Genomic DNA, 17,709 nt, shown 5'->3' on the forward strand with positions numbered 1-17,709 from the left:
TTACTTCTGGAGAGAGGGGTGGGGGGAGCTAAGGGGCAAAACTGAGTTTCCGTTTGACACAGTTTGAAGTGATGTGAATTTTCAGTAGCATGTAGCAACAGAAAAGGGTGCTTTACAGCCCAGGGTGCAGCCAGGGACGTGGGCGCTGCCTGCCCAACCTGCCCGCTGGGCTCAGGGTAGTGAGTCCCGGGCAGTCTGACTTTCCAGGCCCAACTCCCCAACCTCCTGGGCCCAGGAAGCCCCTCTACCACCCACCCACCCTCCCCAGCCTGAAGAAAGAGGCAGCCTGAGGTGCAGAGAAAACGTCCAGCTCAGAATTTATTACAACACGTTTCCAAATACAAAAGAAGGGGACAGGACAGGGGGCAGAGTGTGGCCGCGCTGGGGGAGGGGTTCTGAGGAGGGGTGGGCAGCTGGGTGGGTGGCCCAGTCCAGAGAGACCGGGAGCCCTGTCGGGGTACCTGCCACCTCTCCTCCGCTGGTCTTTCCAGCAGATAATAGGAGGGGGCTGGGTCCATTCCAGGGGACCCCCCATTGCCAGGGCACTGGGCCGGGGCAGGAGGGGTGGGAGGGCCGAGAGGCCTGGGGGCCCGCCCCCTCCCCCTTGGACCGTGGGTAGAAGTGACAAGGGAGGGGCTGTTGCCCAGTGCCTGGTTCCCCCAGCACAGGAGGTGGGGGTGCGGCTGAGGCAGGACCTTCTCCCCTGTCCCAGCTGCTCACTTTGGGGTCACCAGTGTCACAAGAGCCCCCACGCGCCCCAGGACAGAAGCCACAGGAGGCCCTGCAGCCCTGGAGAAGGACGGAAGGAGGGAGGATAGGCGTGGGACCTGCCTCGAGTTCTGAGGCCCAACCAGTGGCCCCGACCACTGTCTCCTGGACAGCACAGGGGTGGGGCGCGGAGGTGGGGGCCAGTGCATCCTCCACACCCAGGGTCACCTCAGAAACCCAACGCAATAGACAGACAAGAGGCAAATTTACATAATCAATAATAATAATAATAATAATTAACCAATAATAATAAATACTTAAACCTCTAATCCATGGATTGCAAATACAACAATGATAGCTTATTTTCTGGGGGATGGGCGGGGACAGAGGGGAGAGGAACAGGACTTCAGGTCATAGGAAGGAGGACAGGGACATAGGGCTGGGGGTCAAAAGAAAAACAAATAGAAGAAACAGCCAGAGGACAGCTGGGGGGGCAGGCACCCCCCCCCACATGCCTGAGGACTCAGTCCTGCCCGGGTCACCCCTCCTGCCAAGCCCCTGACCTAGTCCCAAGGTGACCAGCCCCTACCCCTAGACTCTCTAGGACATCAGGTTGGAGGACGTTAATTCCTGCCTCCCAAAGCCTTGGGTCCCACCGACCCAAGAGGGTGGGGGCGGCTGGGGCTTTTCTGCCCTCACCCCCAGGCTGGCCCGCCTGGGCCAAAAAGCCACCTGCGGGTGGGGACTGGCACGTCACCTCAAAGATACCAGGGAGACTTCAGAGAGGAGAGCTCCCCGGGAAAGGGGTGTACGGGGGGGGGGGCTCTCTCCTCCGAGGTCCTTGTGGGGCTTGGGGCAGACATAGGCCCCCTTCATCTGCTTACATCAGGGACCTTTATCTGCCTGGAGATGGCTCTCCCAAAACTAAGGGCCTCACCTTCTAGGAGTGAAAGGGTTTGACAGGCATTTAACTGCCCGCTTCCTCCGCAAAGCAGTCACTCGTGGAGGTACCTCAACCCGCAGGACCTTCCTGAACTCTAGGTCTGGCCTGGGGCCTGGGGCTGGGGGGGCCTGGGGGGGTGGGACAAGAGCCCACACCAAGCCTCTAAGTCCCTCTGCCCTCTGCTCAGTGGCGTGGGCACTAGCTGGCCCAGCTCCTCTCGCCTGACACCTGCAGGGGCCAAGCCCCCCTCCTGCTGTTCCCCACCTGGCAGCTGGCGCTAGGGGGCACCCATGAAGCGGAGGAGAGGGGAGCAGCCTCCTCTGAACCGGTGAAACTAGACCCAGGCTCAGGCAGGAGTGGAGACATTCCATCTCCAGCCCGCCCTGGGGACCCAAATCATCAGACACTCCGGGGGCCCCCTTCACTGCACTCCGGCCCTGTTCCACACCCCAGCCGTCTCAACACCCCGGTCTCCTCAGGCCCAAGCCCTCAACACCCGCCAGGCCACAGGCCTGGGGGGATGGGCAGTGGAGGTGCCCTCAGTGGCACCAAGCCTTGGCTCCTGGAGCTGACAGGCTGCTAGAAGTGCCCCCTCCGCCACACCCCGGCTCCTTGAGACACTGCCTCCCACCTATGGCTTTGGTGCAGCGCCCGGAAGAAGCAGGGGAGCTGGAAGAGGTTGGGGAGGACGGGGTGGGCAGGGAGGTTCTGCGGCTCAGTTTGTGGCAAAGTTTTTTTTTTATCCTTTTTTCCCCCTTTTTCTTATGTAAAAAGTGCACAAAAGCTCAGCAGCCTCTTTGCATCGATCAGCAGTGTTTCCTGGGGGAGCGGGTGGAGGGGACCCCAGGCCTGGCACCCCAGCCTGCAACTGAAGGTGGCCTCATATTGCTTAGAAACGTGGGTTTCAGTTTAAATACCAGACAGTAAAAATAGAGCTCCGAGGGCCGCCCGCAGTGTTGCCAAATCATTGCCAGAATGAACAGCTCAAATAAATAAAAAAATTGAAATATTTACTTCTCGATAAAAATCGCAGTAAAACCATTTACCTTTCTTTGCCATACATATACTATATATTTATAGCGGGCCGGCTGCTGGCGGCCCAGCCGAGGGAGCAGACGGCGGCAACGGCGCTCGGGGCGCTGGGTCCCCGCGGAAAGGCCGCGCCCGGCCGCGGTCAGGACACCTCGATGACCTCCACGCTGCCGGAGAAGCTGGGCTGCTTGCCCAGGGTGGCCAGCTCCTCGCCGCGCGCGCGCCCCTCCACCATGCCCTCCTCGAACTCCATCTGGCAGCTCCGGCGCTTGAACTGCGTCTCCGGGGCCGGCTCGTCCGGCCAGCCGGTCCTCGCGTCCCGGGCCTCGGGCCTCGCCGCCTCCCGCCGCCGCAGGTCGCCACCGCCCGCGCCCTGCCCGCCAGCCCGGCCGAAGGGTGCGAATCGCGCGCCGCCCGCGCCCTGCGCGCCCTCGGGGCTGAAGCACCAGGGCCCGTCGGGCGACGGCGTGCCCGGGGAGTCGAGCGGTGGCGCCCAGCCCCCAGGGCCGGCCGGCTGGCCGGGGCCAGGCAGCCCGGGCGCCGACAGGGCCGAGAGGCCGTGCCGCGGAGTCTGCCGGGGGGCGTCGCCGAAGTTCAGGAGGCCGTGGGCGGGGGAGCGCGCGGGGGAGCCGGCTGGAGGCCTGGGCCGCCTGCGGAGCCTCGGGCGCGTCTCCGGCGCCGAGTCCGGGCTGTCGGGGCTGGGCGAGGGCAGGCCCAGCGCACCCCCCGAAGGACTGTCCAGCTTGCAGAGCTTGGGGGCCTCGCCGGGGTCCGGGGGCCCGGGGTGGTCGGGCCGCCGGCTGGGGGCGTAGGCCGACTTGATGTCCAGCGAGAAGGAGCGCTTGAGGCGGTTGGTGTCCTGCAGGCGGTCGGAGGAGAGGTGCAGGCCCCGCAGGCCCTGCTGCAGCGCGCTGGTGGCAGGGGCTGGGGCCAGGGCCTCGCCCCCTGCCGTCTGGGCGCCCTCCCTGGCTGCAGCAGCCGCTGCGCTCCCGGTGGCAGCGCTCTCTGAGGTAGGTGGTGGCAGCGGTGGCAGTGGGGCCGCAGGGCCTGGGAGGGGCTCCGGGGTCCCCGGGTGGGGAGCCCCGTCGCCCTGCAGGGCGGCCAGCAGCTTCAGGCTGCGCTCATACTCCAGCAGCTGGCCCAGGAAGTTGAAGTTGGGCGAGATGGACGGGCGCCGGTCCTTCACGAACCTGGGGGAGGGGCAGCTCCGTGGGGCGGGGCTCCTTCTGGGCCAGGCTGCCGGCCGGACTTGCCCGGCACCCACGGCCCACGCCGGGGCACACACACCAACGTGCAGACCTGAGTGTGTGGGGCTAGGCTCAGGCCTCCCCCTCCCCTGAAGGGGCTGTTAGTGGCTTGAGGGGGAGGGGAGGGAGGGGCTACCTGTAGGCGTCGTCTGAGGACATGCCCATGGTCTTCATGATATACGCGATGGCAATGGTGGCAGAGCGGGAGATGCCGGCCAGACAGTGGACGATGACTTGGCAGCTGGACAGCTTGGCTTTATCTAGGGGCAGGGGGCCAGATGAGGGCTGGGATGGCACAGTCCTTCCCCGAGCCCAGGCTCGGGCCCCGCCCTCCCTACTGCCCATAATCCAGCTCCTTCCTGGGAAGAGCGCCTCCCAGGCCCCCTCCTTCAGGCCGCCCTCAGTCCCCTACCCGCCCGGCCAGCTCACCGATGAACTCGATGGACTTGTCCAGCCAGGGCAGCAGCTTGTCACAGTAGTTGTCATTAATGGGGATGCGCAGGAAGCGGCTCTCACAGATGAAGTCGGGCTTGGGGCAGGAGCTGCTGGCGTTGAGGACATAGCTGATCCCGTTCTGGGTCATCAGATCCTGGGGGAGGGGAGAGCGGAAGATCAGGCTGGAGAGGGGTGCTGCCCGAAAGGAGGTCCGAAGCCCGGGATGTGTTCAACGTAGGAGCCTGTGGCTCCTGGAGCCCGGGCATCTGTCCGAAGGGCTGGGCCTGGAAGCCCCCAGGGTTCCCACCCAGAGCCTGCAGCCCGGCCCAGCGCTGGGGCTGAGGGCCGCTGGTGGCCCACCGCGAGCCCCGCCCACAGCCTGCGGTAGGCTCCCAGGAATTTTACGGCCGCCTGGGCGTGGCTCCACCCTCCTCCCTCGTCACCATTTTTAAAACACGGGGTTCTTTCAGGGCTGGCCAGGGGCCCAGTGACATCAGCAGTCTGGCATGTGGGCTCTGCCGCCAAAGGGGCAGGGAGCTGCTTCCCGACCCGGCCCTGCTCCGGTGCTGCCAGCCCCCTTGGGTCCTCCTGTGCCCCCCAGGCCGTGCTTTGCCCACGCCGTCAGCATCCATCCCGAGTCGGGAGTGGGCCGACATCAGCGCCCTGCCTCCCCCAGCCCGCCCAGGAGCTGCTCTGGGCTCTAGCCGTGCACACACCTTGTTCAGGACGTCCTTCTGAGAGCCCAGGTACAGATGGGGCAGGATGCGGGTCAGGCCCACGCTTGGCACGGGCAGACAGGGCTGGGAGATGCTCATGGGCAGCAGGGCAGTAGGCTTGCCCTCACAGAGGCCAGGGAAGCAGGAGGAGAAGGTGGCAAAGCCCCCTGCAGAAGGAGCAGAGAGGAATGTGCGTCAGGGGCCCGGCCAGCTGGGGTGGGACAGCCAGAGCACCCCACCCCCGACGCGGTTCAGCCACACCCGGCCCGGACCCAGTCCACATGATGCCAGCCGCGTGAGCCTCTGCCCTGAGCACCTGGAGGGCGGCTCTTACGGCGATGGGGCTGCGTGCTGCGCACGTTTACAGCCTGCCCCACAACCACGTTCCTCCTCACACTAATTAGGGGCAGGCCCCATCAAGGACGCCGCTGTGATGCCTGTAAAAGCGGGCTGAGGTGGCTGACCAGCACAGCACGCTAGGGGCCAGGGCAGCAGGGGCTCAGAGGCCATGGGGGCCTTCCCAGCAAGGGTTTGTATTCCCAGCCCCTCCACACCCGTGCCCTAGGGCTAGGCTGGGCCCTTCTGCCTCTCCCTCCTTGCCTCCCGTTGGCTGGGAGTCCCAGGCCAGGCTTGGATGCCAAGGCTGGGAGGCAAGGGCATCTGAGGGGGCCCACCCCCAACCCGGGCATGACATCACCCATGGGAGTTGGCACAGCCGCAGGGGCACTGGCACTCTGGTTCTGGCTCCATTCCACCCAGCAGAAACTGGGCTGAGAGCTGGGAACCCTGGGGGCTGGGAGCACACGGGCCACACGCTCTACACGTGGTTGGTATGTGTCCAGTGGCCTTCCCCGCATGCCTCCTCCTGGGGTACAGGTCCCGGGAGCCCCTCTGCCATCCAGAAAGGCCTGAGAGGGACCCACTGGCACCGTCTGACTCAGCGTGTGACACAGGCCTCCGTTTCCTTGTCCTGCCTGTCCCAGGCCCTGATGCGAGGCTCACAGAAGATGACCATGAAACAACCTGGCCGCATGAGGCGGGGTCCCCAGCACCCTTGCCTGCCCTGGTCCCCAGAAGCAGCTGGTGCTGGAGACCTGTGTGATTCCCGAGGACCGAGCTGCCTGGTGACCTCCACCTTCACCCCGGGCCCCGCTCAGTGGCCATTCTGTACAAGCATCTGACCAGAATGCTGGCCACGTGTGCTCCTGTGCCCCCAACCAAAGCATGACTTTGGGGAGCCATTGAGGTGGGGGCACCATCAGCCTTGGAAGGGAAGGGGTCCCTTCATTGGGCACCTGCTGGTCAGGCAGGGAGAAGCTGGTGACTGGCACCACGTACAATGTCACAGCTCTCAGGTCCCCACAAGAGGAGGCTGGGCTGAGCTGGGGGATCCCCGGACGCTTCAGCTGCAGGACAGGCCCCAGGAGGCACGGGGTCTGCTCTCCCAGCAGCAAAGCTGGGCAAGTACGGGGGTGTGGGGGGTTCCACCAGGAACCTCCCTGATCAAAGGACAGTTCTGGCAGGTGCAGAGACCAGTCGGCTCTGCTGCAGTTCCTCAGGTAAGGCCCCCAGGAAGCCGGTCCAGGCAGAGCCAGGCAGCTAGGGGTGCCCCCTACAAACTCCCTATAGACGCCAGTCCTTCTGCAATGTCAGGGCCACCCCAGGCCCTGGGGATGGGTGACAAGGGAGGGCCACCTGGGACAGCACCAGTGCCAGCAACCCAGACCCTCTGCTCCCTGCACTCTCAGGGCCTGAGGTGCCCCTGGCCGTGGCACTCTCCAGGACACCCGTGCCTCAGGAGGGACCCCGCCCCCAACCCTGCGCTCTCTGCTTCGCAGGTCAGAGGAAGCCACACTGCAGCTCCCAGCCCCTCACAAAGAAATCCCCAACCGGCACAAATGCGCGTGCCGGGGAGGCACTCACTACCCGGCCACCGCCCCCACCGCCTCCACCGCCCCCACGCGCCTCCTCTCGCACCACACGCTCCTGCCTGGGTGGGTGGGGGTGCCCCCGGTAGCGCCCACCACCCTGCCGCGGCTCCCGGGCTGGGGCTGCACCCACCCTCCGCGCAGGGGGGCCGCTCTCGCCACGGTCCCTGGCCAGGGTCCGAGGGCGGCGTGCACAGGGCAGGATGGCCTGCTGCGACATCACCAGCCTGTATTCCGCAGCAGTACGCACAGGGCGCAGGGGCGCAGCCAGCTCCAGGCGGGGCGCCCGCCGCTTAAAGGGCCAGGTTCCCTTTCCCGTCCCTGTCCCTGCCGGACGTCACCAGCCGAGCAGCTGTGGGGGAGGGGGGCGTGGCGGTGGTCGCAGCCACGGGTTCTGGGACCGCAGCATGGTCTGTCCCCACTGCCCTCTCCCGCGAACCTCCCTGTCCTGGAGCTCCCTTCTCTCCCGCTGTGACAGGTGCGCTTCCTTGACGCTCCTCAGCCCCACCCACGGGGGGGCGGAGTCTGGTCCTCTCTTCTGGCCTCTACTGAGGACCCGCCTACCGTGCCAGTGATCCTCAAGAGCCCCTTTCCCCCTTTGGGGTGAGCAGCACCCCTCTAACCTTGCCCCCACCCCTCCCATTCTCCATGGTTCAGGCGGGAGCTGTGGGCAAGGCCAGGGGGCTGTCCCCAAGTCTCGGTCCCTATTTGGTGTCACTATGAGCCATCCTCATACAGTGGGGGGTGTGGAGGGGTGTCATGACTCCTCCTTGGCCCAGCCCTCAGAGAAATAGGGGCAAATACTCTAACCTTGCAGGGTGACGCAGCTCCAAAGGCTGAGTGAGCCAGGTGGCCCAGCCAGGTCCCCGTGAGCCCCCTTGGGGCATCCCACCCAACCCAGGCCTGCCTTGCCAAGTTTTGGGTGAGGGCACCGCCCCCCCCCCCCCAGGGAGACAGACCTTTAGAGGCTCCGAGCTTTCCCTGGACAGCCCGGGGTGGGGGCTCCTCTGGGACCCTCTTCTCAGACTCCCAGAAGGGCCTCTGCTTCCTCTTCCCTCGGGAATGAACACACACACACACACACACACACACACACACACACACACACACACACACACACACACGTGTTCCCAGCTGGGCCCTGGGAGAGTCCTGTTCTGCCTCGGACACCTGTAAAAATCGCAGAACTCTATCCTCCCTCCCCTCCACTCTTCACCTGCTTAGTCCCATACTGAACCCAGGGCAGTGGTTGAATCCAAGGGTCTGTAATTCTGCAGCTTCTCGTTCCCCACAAACAATGCACACAAATCCCATATCCCACCCCAACAAACTCAGGACCACCAGAGGTGGGCCCCCCGCCCCCGACCATACACACACACTGGAGGAGCAGATGCTGACCGCCCTGTAACCACGCGGACTGTGACGCGGAGGGTTCCACCGGCGCCGGGACACCTGCGGAGAGCAGCACACACACCGCCCACGGTGCCGGCCCGCCCCGCTGCCTGCCACATGCCCTTCAGGGCTGGCTCCTACAGCGCCTCTCTGCGAAGTCTGCCCAGGGTTGCCTGGCTCCGGCAGTTGATGGAGCCTGCCCACATCCTCTCCATAATATGGGCTGTGCTGAAGGCTTTGGTGTCCCTGGACACTCGCACAAGGCCAGCCTGGTGCCCATTGACCACCCCTCATGTCTGTGTCCAGGAGGTGCTCAGGGCAGACGGATATGCAGAATGAACAGAAGTGTCCCGCCAGCGGATGCCGGGGCGGCCCTCCACATCCTCCACCAGCCTGCCACAGCCCACGCACAGAGGCCAGGGGCACGTACGGGGAAGGGCACACATCCCCGGGACAGGCCGGCTCCACCCGGCCCCAGGACCTGGGCCACCTATGTGGGGTGCGGGGTGGGTTCCACAGAAGCATACCAGCCACTGCCTACAGGATGAAGAAGTCAGTGGGAACCACAGCACAACCCGTGTGTGTGTGTGTGTTTGCGCGCGCATGTGCACACACACGCGCATGGGGTGGGGGGTGGGTCAGGCTGCTCTTGGGGAGAGGGAAGCCCTGTGGGGACCTCTGCTGGCCCCGAGACTGCAGTCCTGATCAAGTAAGCTATTGCCAGGCCACCTGTGCCAGCTGGAGTACGCAAGGGACCTGCCTGTTTGGGACCACTTCTGGCCCAAACCAACGTCCTAGTTTCCCCAGGATGGGGCCTCTGTCCCCTCCCTCAGACAGGCATTGTGTGTGTCTGTTGGGGGGGTGGGGGGACGCATTTCCAGAGCAGAGCCGTATCTTTGCCCAGATTCCCCCCTCCTTGCCACAGGCCTGTGCTGGGGTTTCCTCCTATCCCCCTCTTCACCTGCTAGTGGAGGAGGGGTGGGCCTATGCTGGAGGGGGTCCTGAAGTGTGGGGCACAGGGGAGGGGTTGGTGGAGCCCCTGAGAACTCCAGAGCACCTGAGATCCCCTCCTGTCCCTTCAGTGGCCCCAGCATATGCTGGTCTCTGGGCTTCGAGAAGAGAGTAGAGAGGGACCCAGAATCTCGTTTCCTGGAACAGCCCCCCTGCCCCACCCCTGCCCAGCTGATGGCGTGGGGAGAGCCTGCTCACAGCGTCCAGAACTCACCCGTGAGGATGGCCACACTGTCAAAGCAGCCGTCCAGCTTGCTGAGCAGGATGGAGAGGAAGCTGTCTGCGGCCAGCACGCTGGCGTCCCGGGTGCTCTGGTCATAGACCACCACGTCCTGCGGCTCTGCGGCCTCCACCTGGGGGCCGTGAGGGAGAAGGTCAGGGCACTGCCAGGTACCTGCCACCTGCTGGCCGGCCCATCCCCACTGCAGCAGTCCAGACGGAAAGGAGGGGCTGCTGCCACCCTGATGCCTCGAGGGGGAGGCAAGTGCCCAGCTGAGGTTCACACCTGGACAGGTATAGATGCCGACAGCCACACAGGTGGACCCTCAGAGCTGGTAGGGCAGGGGATACTCACCCCCATGCAGCCCTGCCCCGCGTGCACTCACACCGTGAAGGTGACTTAGACAGGGGTAAAGGCAGTGGGGTGCCCCAGGAGGCGCACACAGGTGCCCACAATGGCAGGGGCACGTGGATGAGGCCTGGATGGGCTCCTAGGGCACCTGAGGGAAACAGACTCTTCCTCAGGCATGTGTCGGTGGTTTTGAAGGTGGGGTGCCTTTGGGTCTGGGCTCCTTCCCTCCCCAGCTAGTGACTGGGAAACTGAGGATGCAGCAAGCCTCCCCCGCCCGCCCCATAAGGATTCAGGCAGCAGCCGGAGGCTGGGGTTCCACCTGCTCTCCCCGCCCGCAGTGCCCGCTGGGGCCCAGATGTTGAGTGGCTCCTGCGCAGAGAGCAGCTGATGCCCCCGCCCCCAAGCACGCTCAGCCCTTAAGCCAGCTGAGCTGCCAACCCTGGGCCAGATGATGTCACCAGTGGCCAATGGGAGGGCGCTCTGGCCGGGAGTCCTCGCTGGGGGTTATTAATCATCGGATTCCCCTCATTGGAGGCTGTGGGGAGCCTGTGCTGCCTCGGGGTGGGAGGCTCCCAGCTGGGTCCTCTCAAGTCCCAGCCTGGCACGGGGCAGGGCCTGTGACCAGGACCCCTCCCTCAGCCTCCGGGCTCCCGGGCATGCCACCCCTCCCCCAGTGGAGGAGCCACTGCCTTCCCAGGTCCCTGGCCCAGCGGCCCGTCCCCAGCACTGGACTTCATACTCCTGGGGGGGGGGGGGTGGGCAGAGGCAGGACTGTCTACTGCAGGCGAACTGAGCCATTCTTGGGGGCCACAGAGAGAATTCCTGGTCCTCCAGACTCCAGAGGGGAAAGAACGGGGTGGGGGCTGAGAACACAGACTGCTTGTGTGAGCTCCTTGGCTACCCCTCCCATCCTCTTCCAAGTCCTCACAGCAGTCAGAGTGCTCCTGAGCCGGCTGCCTACCCCCCTGCCCCGCCCACCCCCCGCTGCCCCTCTGCCGCCTGCCCGCCCCTACCTGGCTGCCCCTGTGCAGGCCACACACGTCCCCTCATCCAGTGCCCCCAGAGCCCTCGCTGGGCCGCGCGGGGCGGGGCGGTACCTGGCCGCGCACGGCGGGCTGGATCAGCTCGGCGATGGTCACCTTGCCCTGCTGCAGCCGCCGCTTCACCAGCTTGGAGCAGCAGATGTTGACGGAGCTGAGCACGTGCCCGCTGTTGTACTCCACAAAGGAGCGGCTGTCGATGACCAGCGGCCCCCCGGGCCCGCCCCGCAGCAGGCTGGCCAGTTTCCTGGCGTCCATCACCTTCCGAGGGAGCCGGTCCCCGGCCATGGTGTGGCAGTGGGCAGTGTGGAGGGGAGACCCCCAGAGCGAGCGGGGGCTGCTTCGAAGGCCAGGGTGTGGCCTAGGGTTCCAAGCGACTGGGCATGGCACCAGACCTGCAGGGAGAGGCAGACGGTCAGCAGCGGGTGGGCGCCAGGCCAGTGCCCCAGACGGGAGTGATCTCAGAGGGGCCGGTGGTGGGGCTGACTCCAGGGCACCAGAGCATCTGGGCCTGATGTGTGCCCGTGGGGCCCCGCCCCTTCTGGGTGGTCAGTGTCCCTCTGGCTCCTCCACGGAGGTCGAGCTCCCTGACCCCTCAGCTCTTGAGCTGGAACCTGTGAAGTGTGCTCAGTGAGTGGCCATCCAGTTCCGCACCCTCCAGGTCACAGTGTCAGCCTCCAGCAGGACGCAGCAAGGCAGATGGGGGACTACAGATGGAGGGGCCTTGGGGCCTGGGCTGGAGAGGTGGGATGAGGCCTGAGGGCCCCTCCTCTGGGCCTTTGGGTCTACGGACCCTTACTTATTCCAGAACACTTCTTTCTGACCCTGTGGCTCCTGTCGCCTCATCCCTGGGAGGCAGACCCCTCCCCAATCTGGCCTCCACGTCTTCTCAGTTCCCAGGACCCCAGGGCAAGACAGGGGTCCAGAACATGCCCCCCACCCTCCCTTGCTGCCAAGCCCTCCCCTCCCCGGCACACCCTCGCTCCCCAACCCCGCTCAGCCCCATGGCTCCAGAAGCCAATTATCTGGATGGGGTGAGTGGGGGAGTCTCCTGGACGTGGTGGCCAGGGTGGGGCGCTGGAGGGGGTTCGGGAGTGGAGTTCTGCTCCTGGGTTCTGCAGGCCAAGACTTAGACACGCCATGGGCCAATGTCTGCCTCCTGCAGGGACATGACACGTGCTCACAGAATAGGGGTGACACATGGCCTGGGGTCCGAGGCACAGCAGTAGCCTGGGGTCTAGGACACCCTTTTTGGGACTGGTAGGTCCAAGGATGGGGTGTGGCAGGGGGCGCCCAAGGGCGCCCATGGGGCGCTGCTGGCCTGTATGTAGGACCCTCAGGCTCAGGGGTGCTTGGAAGGAGTGGGAGGTGGATGGGGTCAGGGGACTCAAGAGCCCTGGGCAGAAGCTCCCCCTACAATTTGGTGCCAAACCTCTGCCCCGCCTGTTACCTGTCAGAACTGGCCTTTCTCTAGGCCCACTCAGGCCTCACAGCCCTCTCCCCCTGGAGGCATTTGGCATAGGGATGATGAGTTTGCTTTAAAGATGGGGAAACTGAGGCTCGAGGAGGGGGTGGGATCAACTCAAGGTCACATGAAGCAGACTGGACAGAACCCAGGGCCACTCAGTCAGGGCCTTCCCTCGACCACATCCCCAGCCAGTGTGGGGGGGGGGGGAGGCTGGGAGACGGCTGCCCCCCAGGGCCACAGAGAAGACCCCCTCGGCGGGGCCCCAGCTGCAGGGGCAGAGGGTGTTGGGGTGAGGGGACGTGTCGCCCTTCAAGCAGCGCTGATGACACTGCCGCAGCTGCCCCATCCCTGGGCCGCCCTCTTGGGGGAGCTCCCTGGCTGGAACTCTGGGCTCCTCAGTGGTAGTGGGGAGGCCTGGGGGTGCAGTTGGGGCTGCTCCCCACTCCACGCCAAGCAAGTCCGACAGTAACAGGGCCCACCTCATGAGGGGGACCTGCCTGTGAGCCAAGGGGTCCCTGATTTGATTCCTGTACCAGCTTTTTCCAGAAGCTTCTCCTGAGTTCTAACCCAAATCTTGTCAAGGCTGTGATGGGTCATGGCCACCAGGCCCCCTCCCACACACGGCTCCTGCAGGCCTGGGCAGGGCCTCCCCACCTTGGATGTGGGACCAAGAGGCCAGTTCAGAGGCCCAGGGCCCAGAGAGGGGTGAAGCAGGGTGGGGACACTGGGGGTCCAGAGGGTCCCAGCTGAGCCCCTGGCCTCAGAATCTTCATCAGCCAGGCGGGGGCGACTCCCTTTCACCTGAAACAACAGAAGGCAAACGGAATTTGGTGCAGGGAGGATGGAGGGGACTGGTAGGGAGAGGCCTTCACTCTGCCTGCAGCCGGCCTGCGCTGGGCTACCGCCCCCGGGTCCTTCAACAACCAGAGAAGGGCTGGGGTGTGGAGGGGTGCCCACTCCGCAGAGGGGCATGGAGGCTGGGGAAGGGGTGGGCGGCTGGCTCCCAGGCCCAGTACCTAGGCCCAGCCCCCGCCTCCCAAGGAACCCTCCAGCTCGGCCCTATTAACCACTGTAGTATTGTTATTTGCAGCCGAGGGGGACTCATTAGCAAGTTGGCACCTCCACCGTCGCCATGGCAACAGCAGAGGTGCCAGGCAACCGCTGCTCCTGCGGCAGCCGCTCAGAGCAGCTCGCTCTGCAGAGCCAGGTCCCCTCCTCACTGGCTCCCACCCCTCCCTGGCACTGCAGGTGCCCAGTAGCTGAGCCTGGGACCACCCCCAGCCAGGCCACCCCTCTCCCCCCCAACTCTCGACCCCCAGTCCCAAAGCTCAGAGGGGTGGATGGATTCCTCCAGGCCCCTCCCTGTCTGCTCCACCTGGTCTTAACCCTTCTCACTCTGGGCACCCACGTGCACAGACTCATGCCCTGCAGCCCTCTCCCACCGCTGGAGCGCCTCTCCTGCAGACCTGTGGCACTCAGCTGGCTTTCTGGGAGTGCGCCCTCGCCCACAGGGCCTCCCTGGACCTGGAGCTCCTGGGGGGCAGACCCCTCACCTCCTGAAAGTGCAACAGAGATCAGGGCTCAGAGCTGGGCACTGGGGGGTGGCTGGAGAAAGTCGGGACAGCCTTGGGGACACCAGGTGGGCGGAGAGGAAGGAGACTGTAGGGTGTGGGCCACCCCCCTTTCAAGGACCCACCCCAGGCTCAACCGAGACCCCTTCCCTGGGAGCTGAGGGGGAGAGCATCCAGAGCCTGGGGCGGGTGGGAAGGAGGAACAGCCCTCCTTGCCCCAACCAAGGGGACAGCAGTACCCAGTCCAGAAGCAGAAGGAAGGCCCTCCCCTCCCTGCCCTGGCTGGGTGTGGCCTGCGAAGCCACAGGCAGCCCCCTTTCCCTGGGGAGGCCAGGTACCCAGGCTGCCTGGCCCCTGTGCGCTGGGCAGGTCAGACATGCCCCTTTGCACACTGACCGCACACCTCCTTTCCCACAATGCACCCCACCCCTGTGCACACTGTCTCACGTGACAACACGTGCGCACGTTCACGCGGTCGCTGGACGCACGCATCACCACCCCCTCCATGCCAAGCGCCCCAAGCTCCAGGAATCCCAAGCCCCAGTGCCAGCTACAGCACCTCCTTGCACCGTCGGCTGCGGCGGCCTGCACTCGGCACATCCCTGTCCCTGAGCGCATGTGTGACCAGAAAGCTCCCAATTCAGGGCAGCCTCATCAGATTCTGCTCAGAGTCTAGGGAACGCACGCCCCTGGGGCGCAGACAGCAACTGCAGCTCTCACGCAGACGGCGACTCCGGCCCGAGTGGTGCCTGGTACACACAGGCAGGCCTTCAGGAAGAGCTGCCAGCGGAGGGACCCACAGTGCTGAGACGTCCAGCTTGCTCTGACCCAGGCAGGGGCTTTGGAGGAAGAAACTGCTACACTGAGGAGGACAGGAGAGACTGGGAGGGGGTGACCTCCAGGAGGCAGGGGGCCCGAGTGCTCACCCTCAACTGCTGTCATCAGGGACCCCCAAATGTTCTTGCCCCTGCTCTCCCCCCGCCCTGTACTGGCCCTAGTTCTCGGGATGTGTGGCATGGGACCCAAGCTGGCCTTCACTTTGTCCTGGATGAACTTGGCAACACCAAGCAGAACCAGCCTAGTATGGGGAGGCAGTGGGCTTGGGAGACAGTGAGGTGAGGCTCCTGCCCTGCCCAGGGGTCTGGGCTGAGCCTGGGCTAGGGGGGCTTGGCACGTGGGTCCTTGACAGGGCAGGCCCAGGACCCTACACATGTAGATCTCCTGTTTCTGCCTGGCTTGTTCTAGCCCCACTGATGTGCAGAACTTCCACTGGTCACTGTCCCCCATGCTACACACCTGGGCCAGCGTCTACCGGTCATTGTCCCAAGGGGTTCAGGCAGAGGTGGCTCAGCCTGTGCAGTCCTGATGGCCAGAGTCTGAGCTACGTCTCTCTGGCGGTGGGTTTGGCTGCCTCCACTCCTTCCCCTCCGAGCTGCATGTCTAGGAGCCGAGCGGACACCCTCTGGCTTCCTCTGGCCCTGTCCCATGGCCCCACGAGCTCTGTCTGGTTGAAACCTCTGGGCCCTGAGGTCGGCCTCAGCCTGAGGGGTGAGGCGATGCTGGGAAGGGTCCTGGAGCAGATGACTCCTGCATCTCTGTTCCTGGGAACCCACTCTTCCCAGAGGCAGCCTCTGGGGCCCAGGCACCTTTCCAGGGGCCGAGGGCAGCAGGGGACTAGAACCTGCCCAGCAACTCTCCTGAGGGCCGCAGGCGGCCTACAGGAGGCATTTCAGTCAGACTTCAGGACGAACTCCCAGCTCCTGGTCGCACGGTCTGGCCATCTTCGGCAGGTGCTTATCAACTATCTGCGGAGCAATGGAACATCTGTCCTCCCTGAGCAGGACAGGGACACTGGATGCTACCCTCATTCCCTGGGCTGTGCTGGGAGCAAGGAGTTCTGAGGGAGTCGACGAGGAGCGCATGGACCCTCAGACCATTGTGGACCCCTGGGAGCAGGGGCACAGGGCAGGAAGAACACTGCTTCCCTGGCCTGCAACATCCCCACCCCCACCCCAAGCAGCACAGGAACACGGCAGACGCCACACTAGATCCGGCCACCTCTCTCCTCCACCCGGCAAAGTACCCCCAACATTGCAGCACCCAGGCCCCAACACCCCCACTTCAGAAGCCAGTACAATTTTGCAGCAGGAAGTCAGAAGTCAATTCTCCCAGAATGTATGACCTGGTGGGGGCTGGGCCCATTGTCACCCCCTCCCCTTCAGGCTGGACCAGTAGGTACCCTCCAACCCTAGGTGGGCGGATAGGCTTTAGGGGGCTGGGTACACTCGGCCTGGCGGTGCCAGCCCCTCCCCCAGCACCCGCCGCTGCTTCTGCAGCAGGCTGGCGGATGGTCTTTATTCCGCAGAGACCAGCTGAGCACCCCGACGTGGGGGTGCGCTTCGCAGCTTGTCTAGACAGGGGAGACGGCTCCGCAGTCCTTCCCCACCGGACACAGAATGAGCCCTTTCTTGAGGCTCCCGCGGGCCAAGGCCTCCGCATCTCCCCACCGGGCCCGGGGAACGGACAATTTCCTCCAATTCCGGGGCCCAGCGTGGTGCCGTTCGGGGACGTCTGGGGCTCGGGAAGGGGCTCGGACAGATCCAAGCTGGATCTCAAACGGCCCTCCTCGTTCTTAATTCATGCCCCTCCCCCACCAAATTAAGCAAGCACTGCAAGGAGAAAAGCGGCGAAGCCGTGGCCGGGTGTGGGCCGGGCCGGGGTCCGCTGGGCGATGCGGGAGGCGGGGGAAGAGCTTATCGGTCCGGTCAGTAGCGTCCCTGCGAGAGGGGTTAGGGGCCCGCGGGCCGGCACCGCTCACCTCCAGGCCGCCTCCTCCTCCCGGGTGCCCGCCGCGCGCAGCCCCCGAGCGCTCCTGATGCGGCGCCCACCTAGCCGGGCTCAAGGGCTCCGCGCCGGTTAACCCCCACTCCGCCGGCGCCCCGCGCGCCCCCCGCCCCGCTCACCTCGCTCACGCTCGCCTCCCGGACGCACAGGGGACCTGAGCCGCGCTCAGCGCGCCCACTCTGCCGCGCCGCCCATGGGCCCGGCGGGGGCCCGCTCAGCTGGGGCCGGGGTCGGGGGAGCGCGCGGGCCGCGTCGCCGCCGCCGCCGCCGCCGCCGCCGCCGCCGCCGCGGGGAGCGCTCGCACGGGCCGGGGCGCGCGCACTGCGGGCGGGCGCGCGCGCTCGCGGCGCGCATCCCAACCCGCGGCTCGGCGGGCGCGGCCGGTGCGACTCCGGCTCGGGCTCGGGCTCGGGCTCCGGCTCCGGCGTCCGGCAAGGGGGGGCGGGGGGGTGAGCGGCGGAGCCGGCTCGGCAGCCGAGCTCGGCCGCGAGTGACAGGCCCGGGGCGGAGGGCGGGGCCGCCGGCGGGGATGAGGTCATGCCGAGCGAAAAAAGCCCCTGACGTCACCTGCAGCCAATCAGCGCGCACGGCTCCGGGGCAGGTGACGTCAGCCGGAGCCCGGGCTTCGGGTGCAGATTAGAGGCGGCGGCCGCCAGAGCCAGGGGCGGGCGAGGTAGGGTGGGGGGAGCCGGGCTCAGCGCCGCCGCCCTGCGCCCTCGGCCCTCAGCCCTCACCGGCTCTTAAAGGGGCCGCAAGGCGTCCCAATCCCGTGCCTGGACCCCGCCTCCGGGAAGCCCTCCCAG

General features: G+C 65.6%; 1 protein-coding gene across 1 annotated transcript; it reads right to left on the reverse strand.

Annotated features, from left to right (window-relative positions):
• Positions 1 to 292: 292 nt before the first annotated feature.
• Positions 293 to 17,211, reverse strand: DUSP8 (dual specificity phosphatase 8). Its single transcript, XM_074371392.1, has 7 exons — positions 17,026 to 17,211; positions 11,081 to 11,418; positions 9,627 to 9,765; positions 5,082 to 5,248; positions 4,360 to 4,519; positions 4,067 to 4,190; positions 293 to 3,873 (listed from the first exon to the last, which is right to left on the reverse strand). The coding sequence occupies exons 2-7, from the start codon at positions 11,309 to 11,311 to the stop codon at positions 2,826 to 2,828; spliced, it is 1,869 nt and encodes a 622-aa protein (XP_074227493.1). The 5' UTR covers positions 11,312 to 11,418; positions 17,026 to 17,211; the 3' UTR covers positions 293 to 2,825.
• Between the last annotated feature and the right edge of the window lie 498 nt (positions 17,212 to 17,709).

The sequence above is a fragment of the Camelus bactrianus genome, chromosome 10 (genome assembly GCF_048773025.1).
Source record: "Camelus bactrianus isolate YW-2024 breed Bactrian camel chromosome 10, ASM4877302v1, whole genome shotgun sequence".
NCBI classification, from domain to species: Eukaryota; Metazoa; Chordata; class Mammalia; order Artiodactyla; family Camelidae; genus Camelus; species Camelus bactrianus.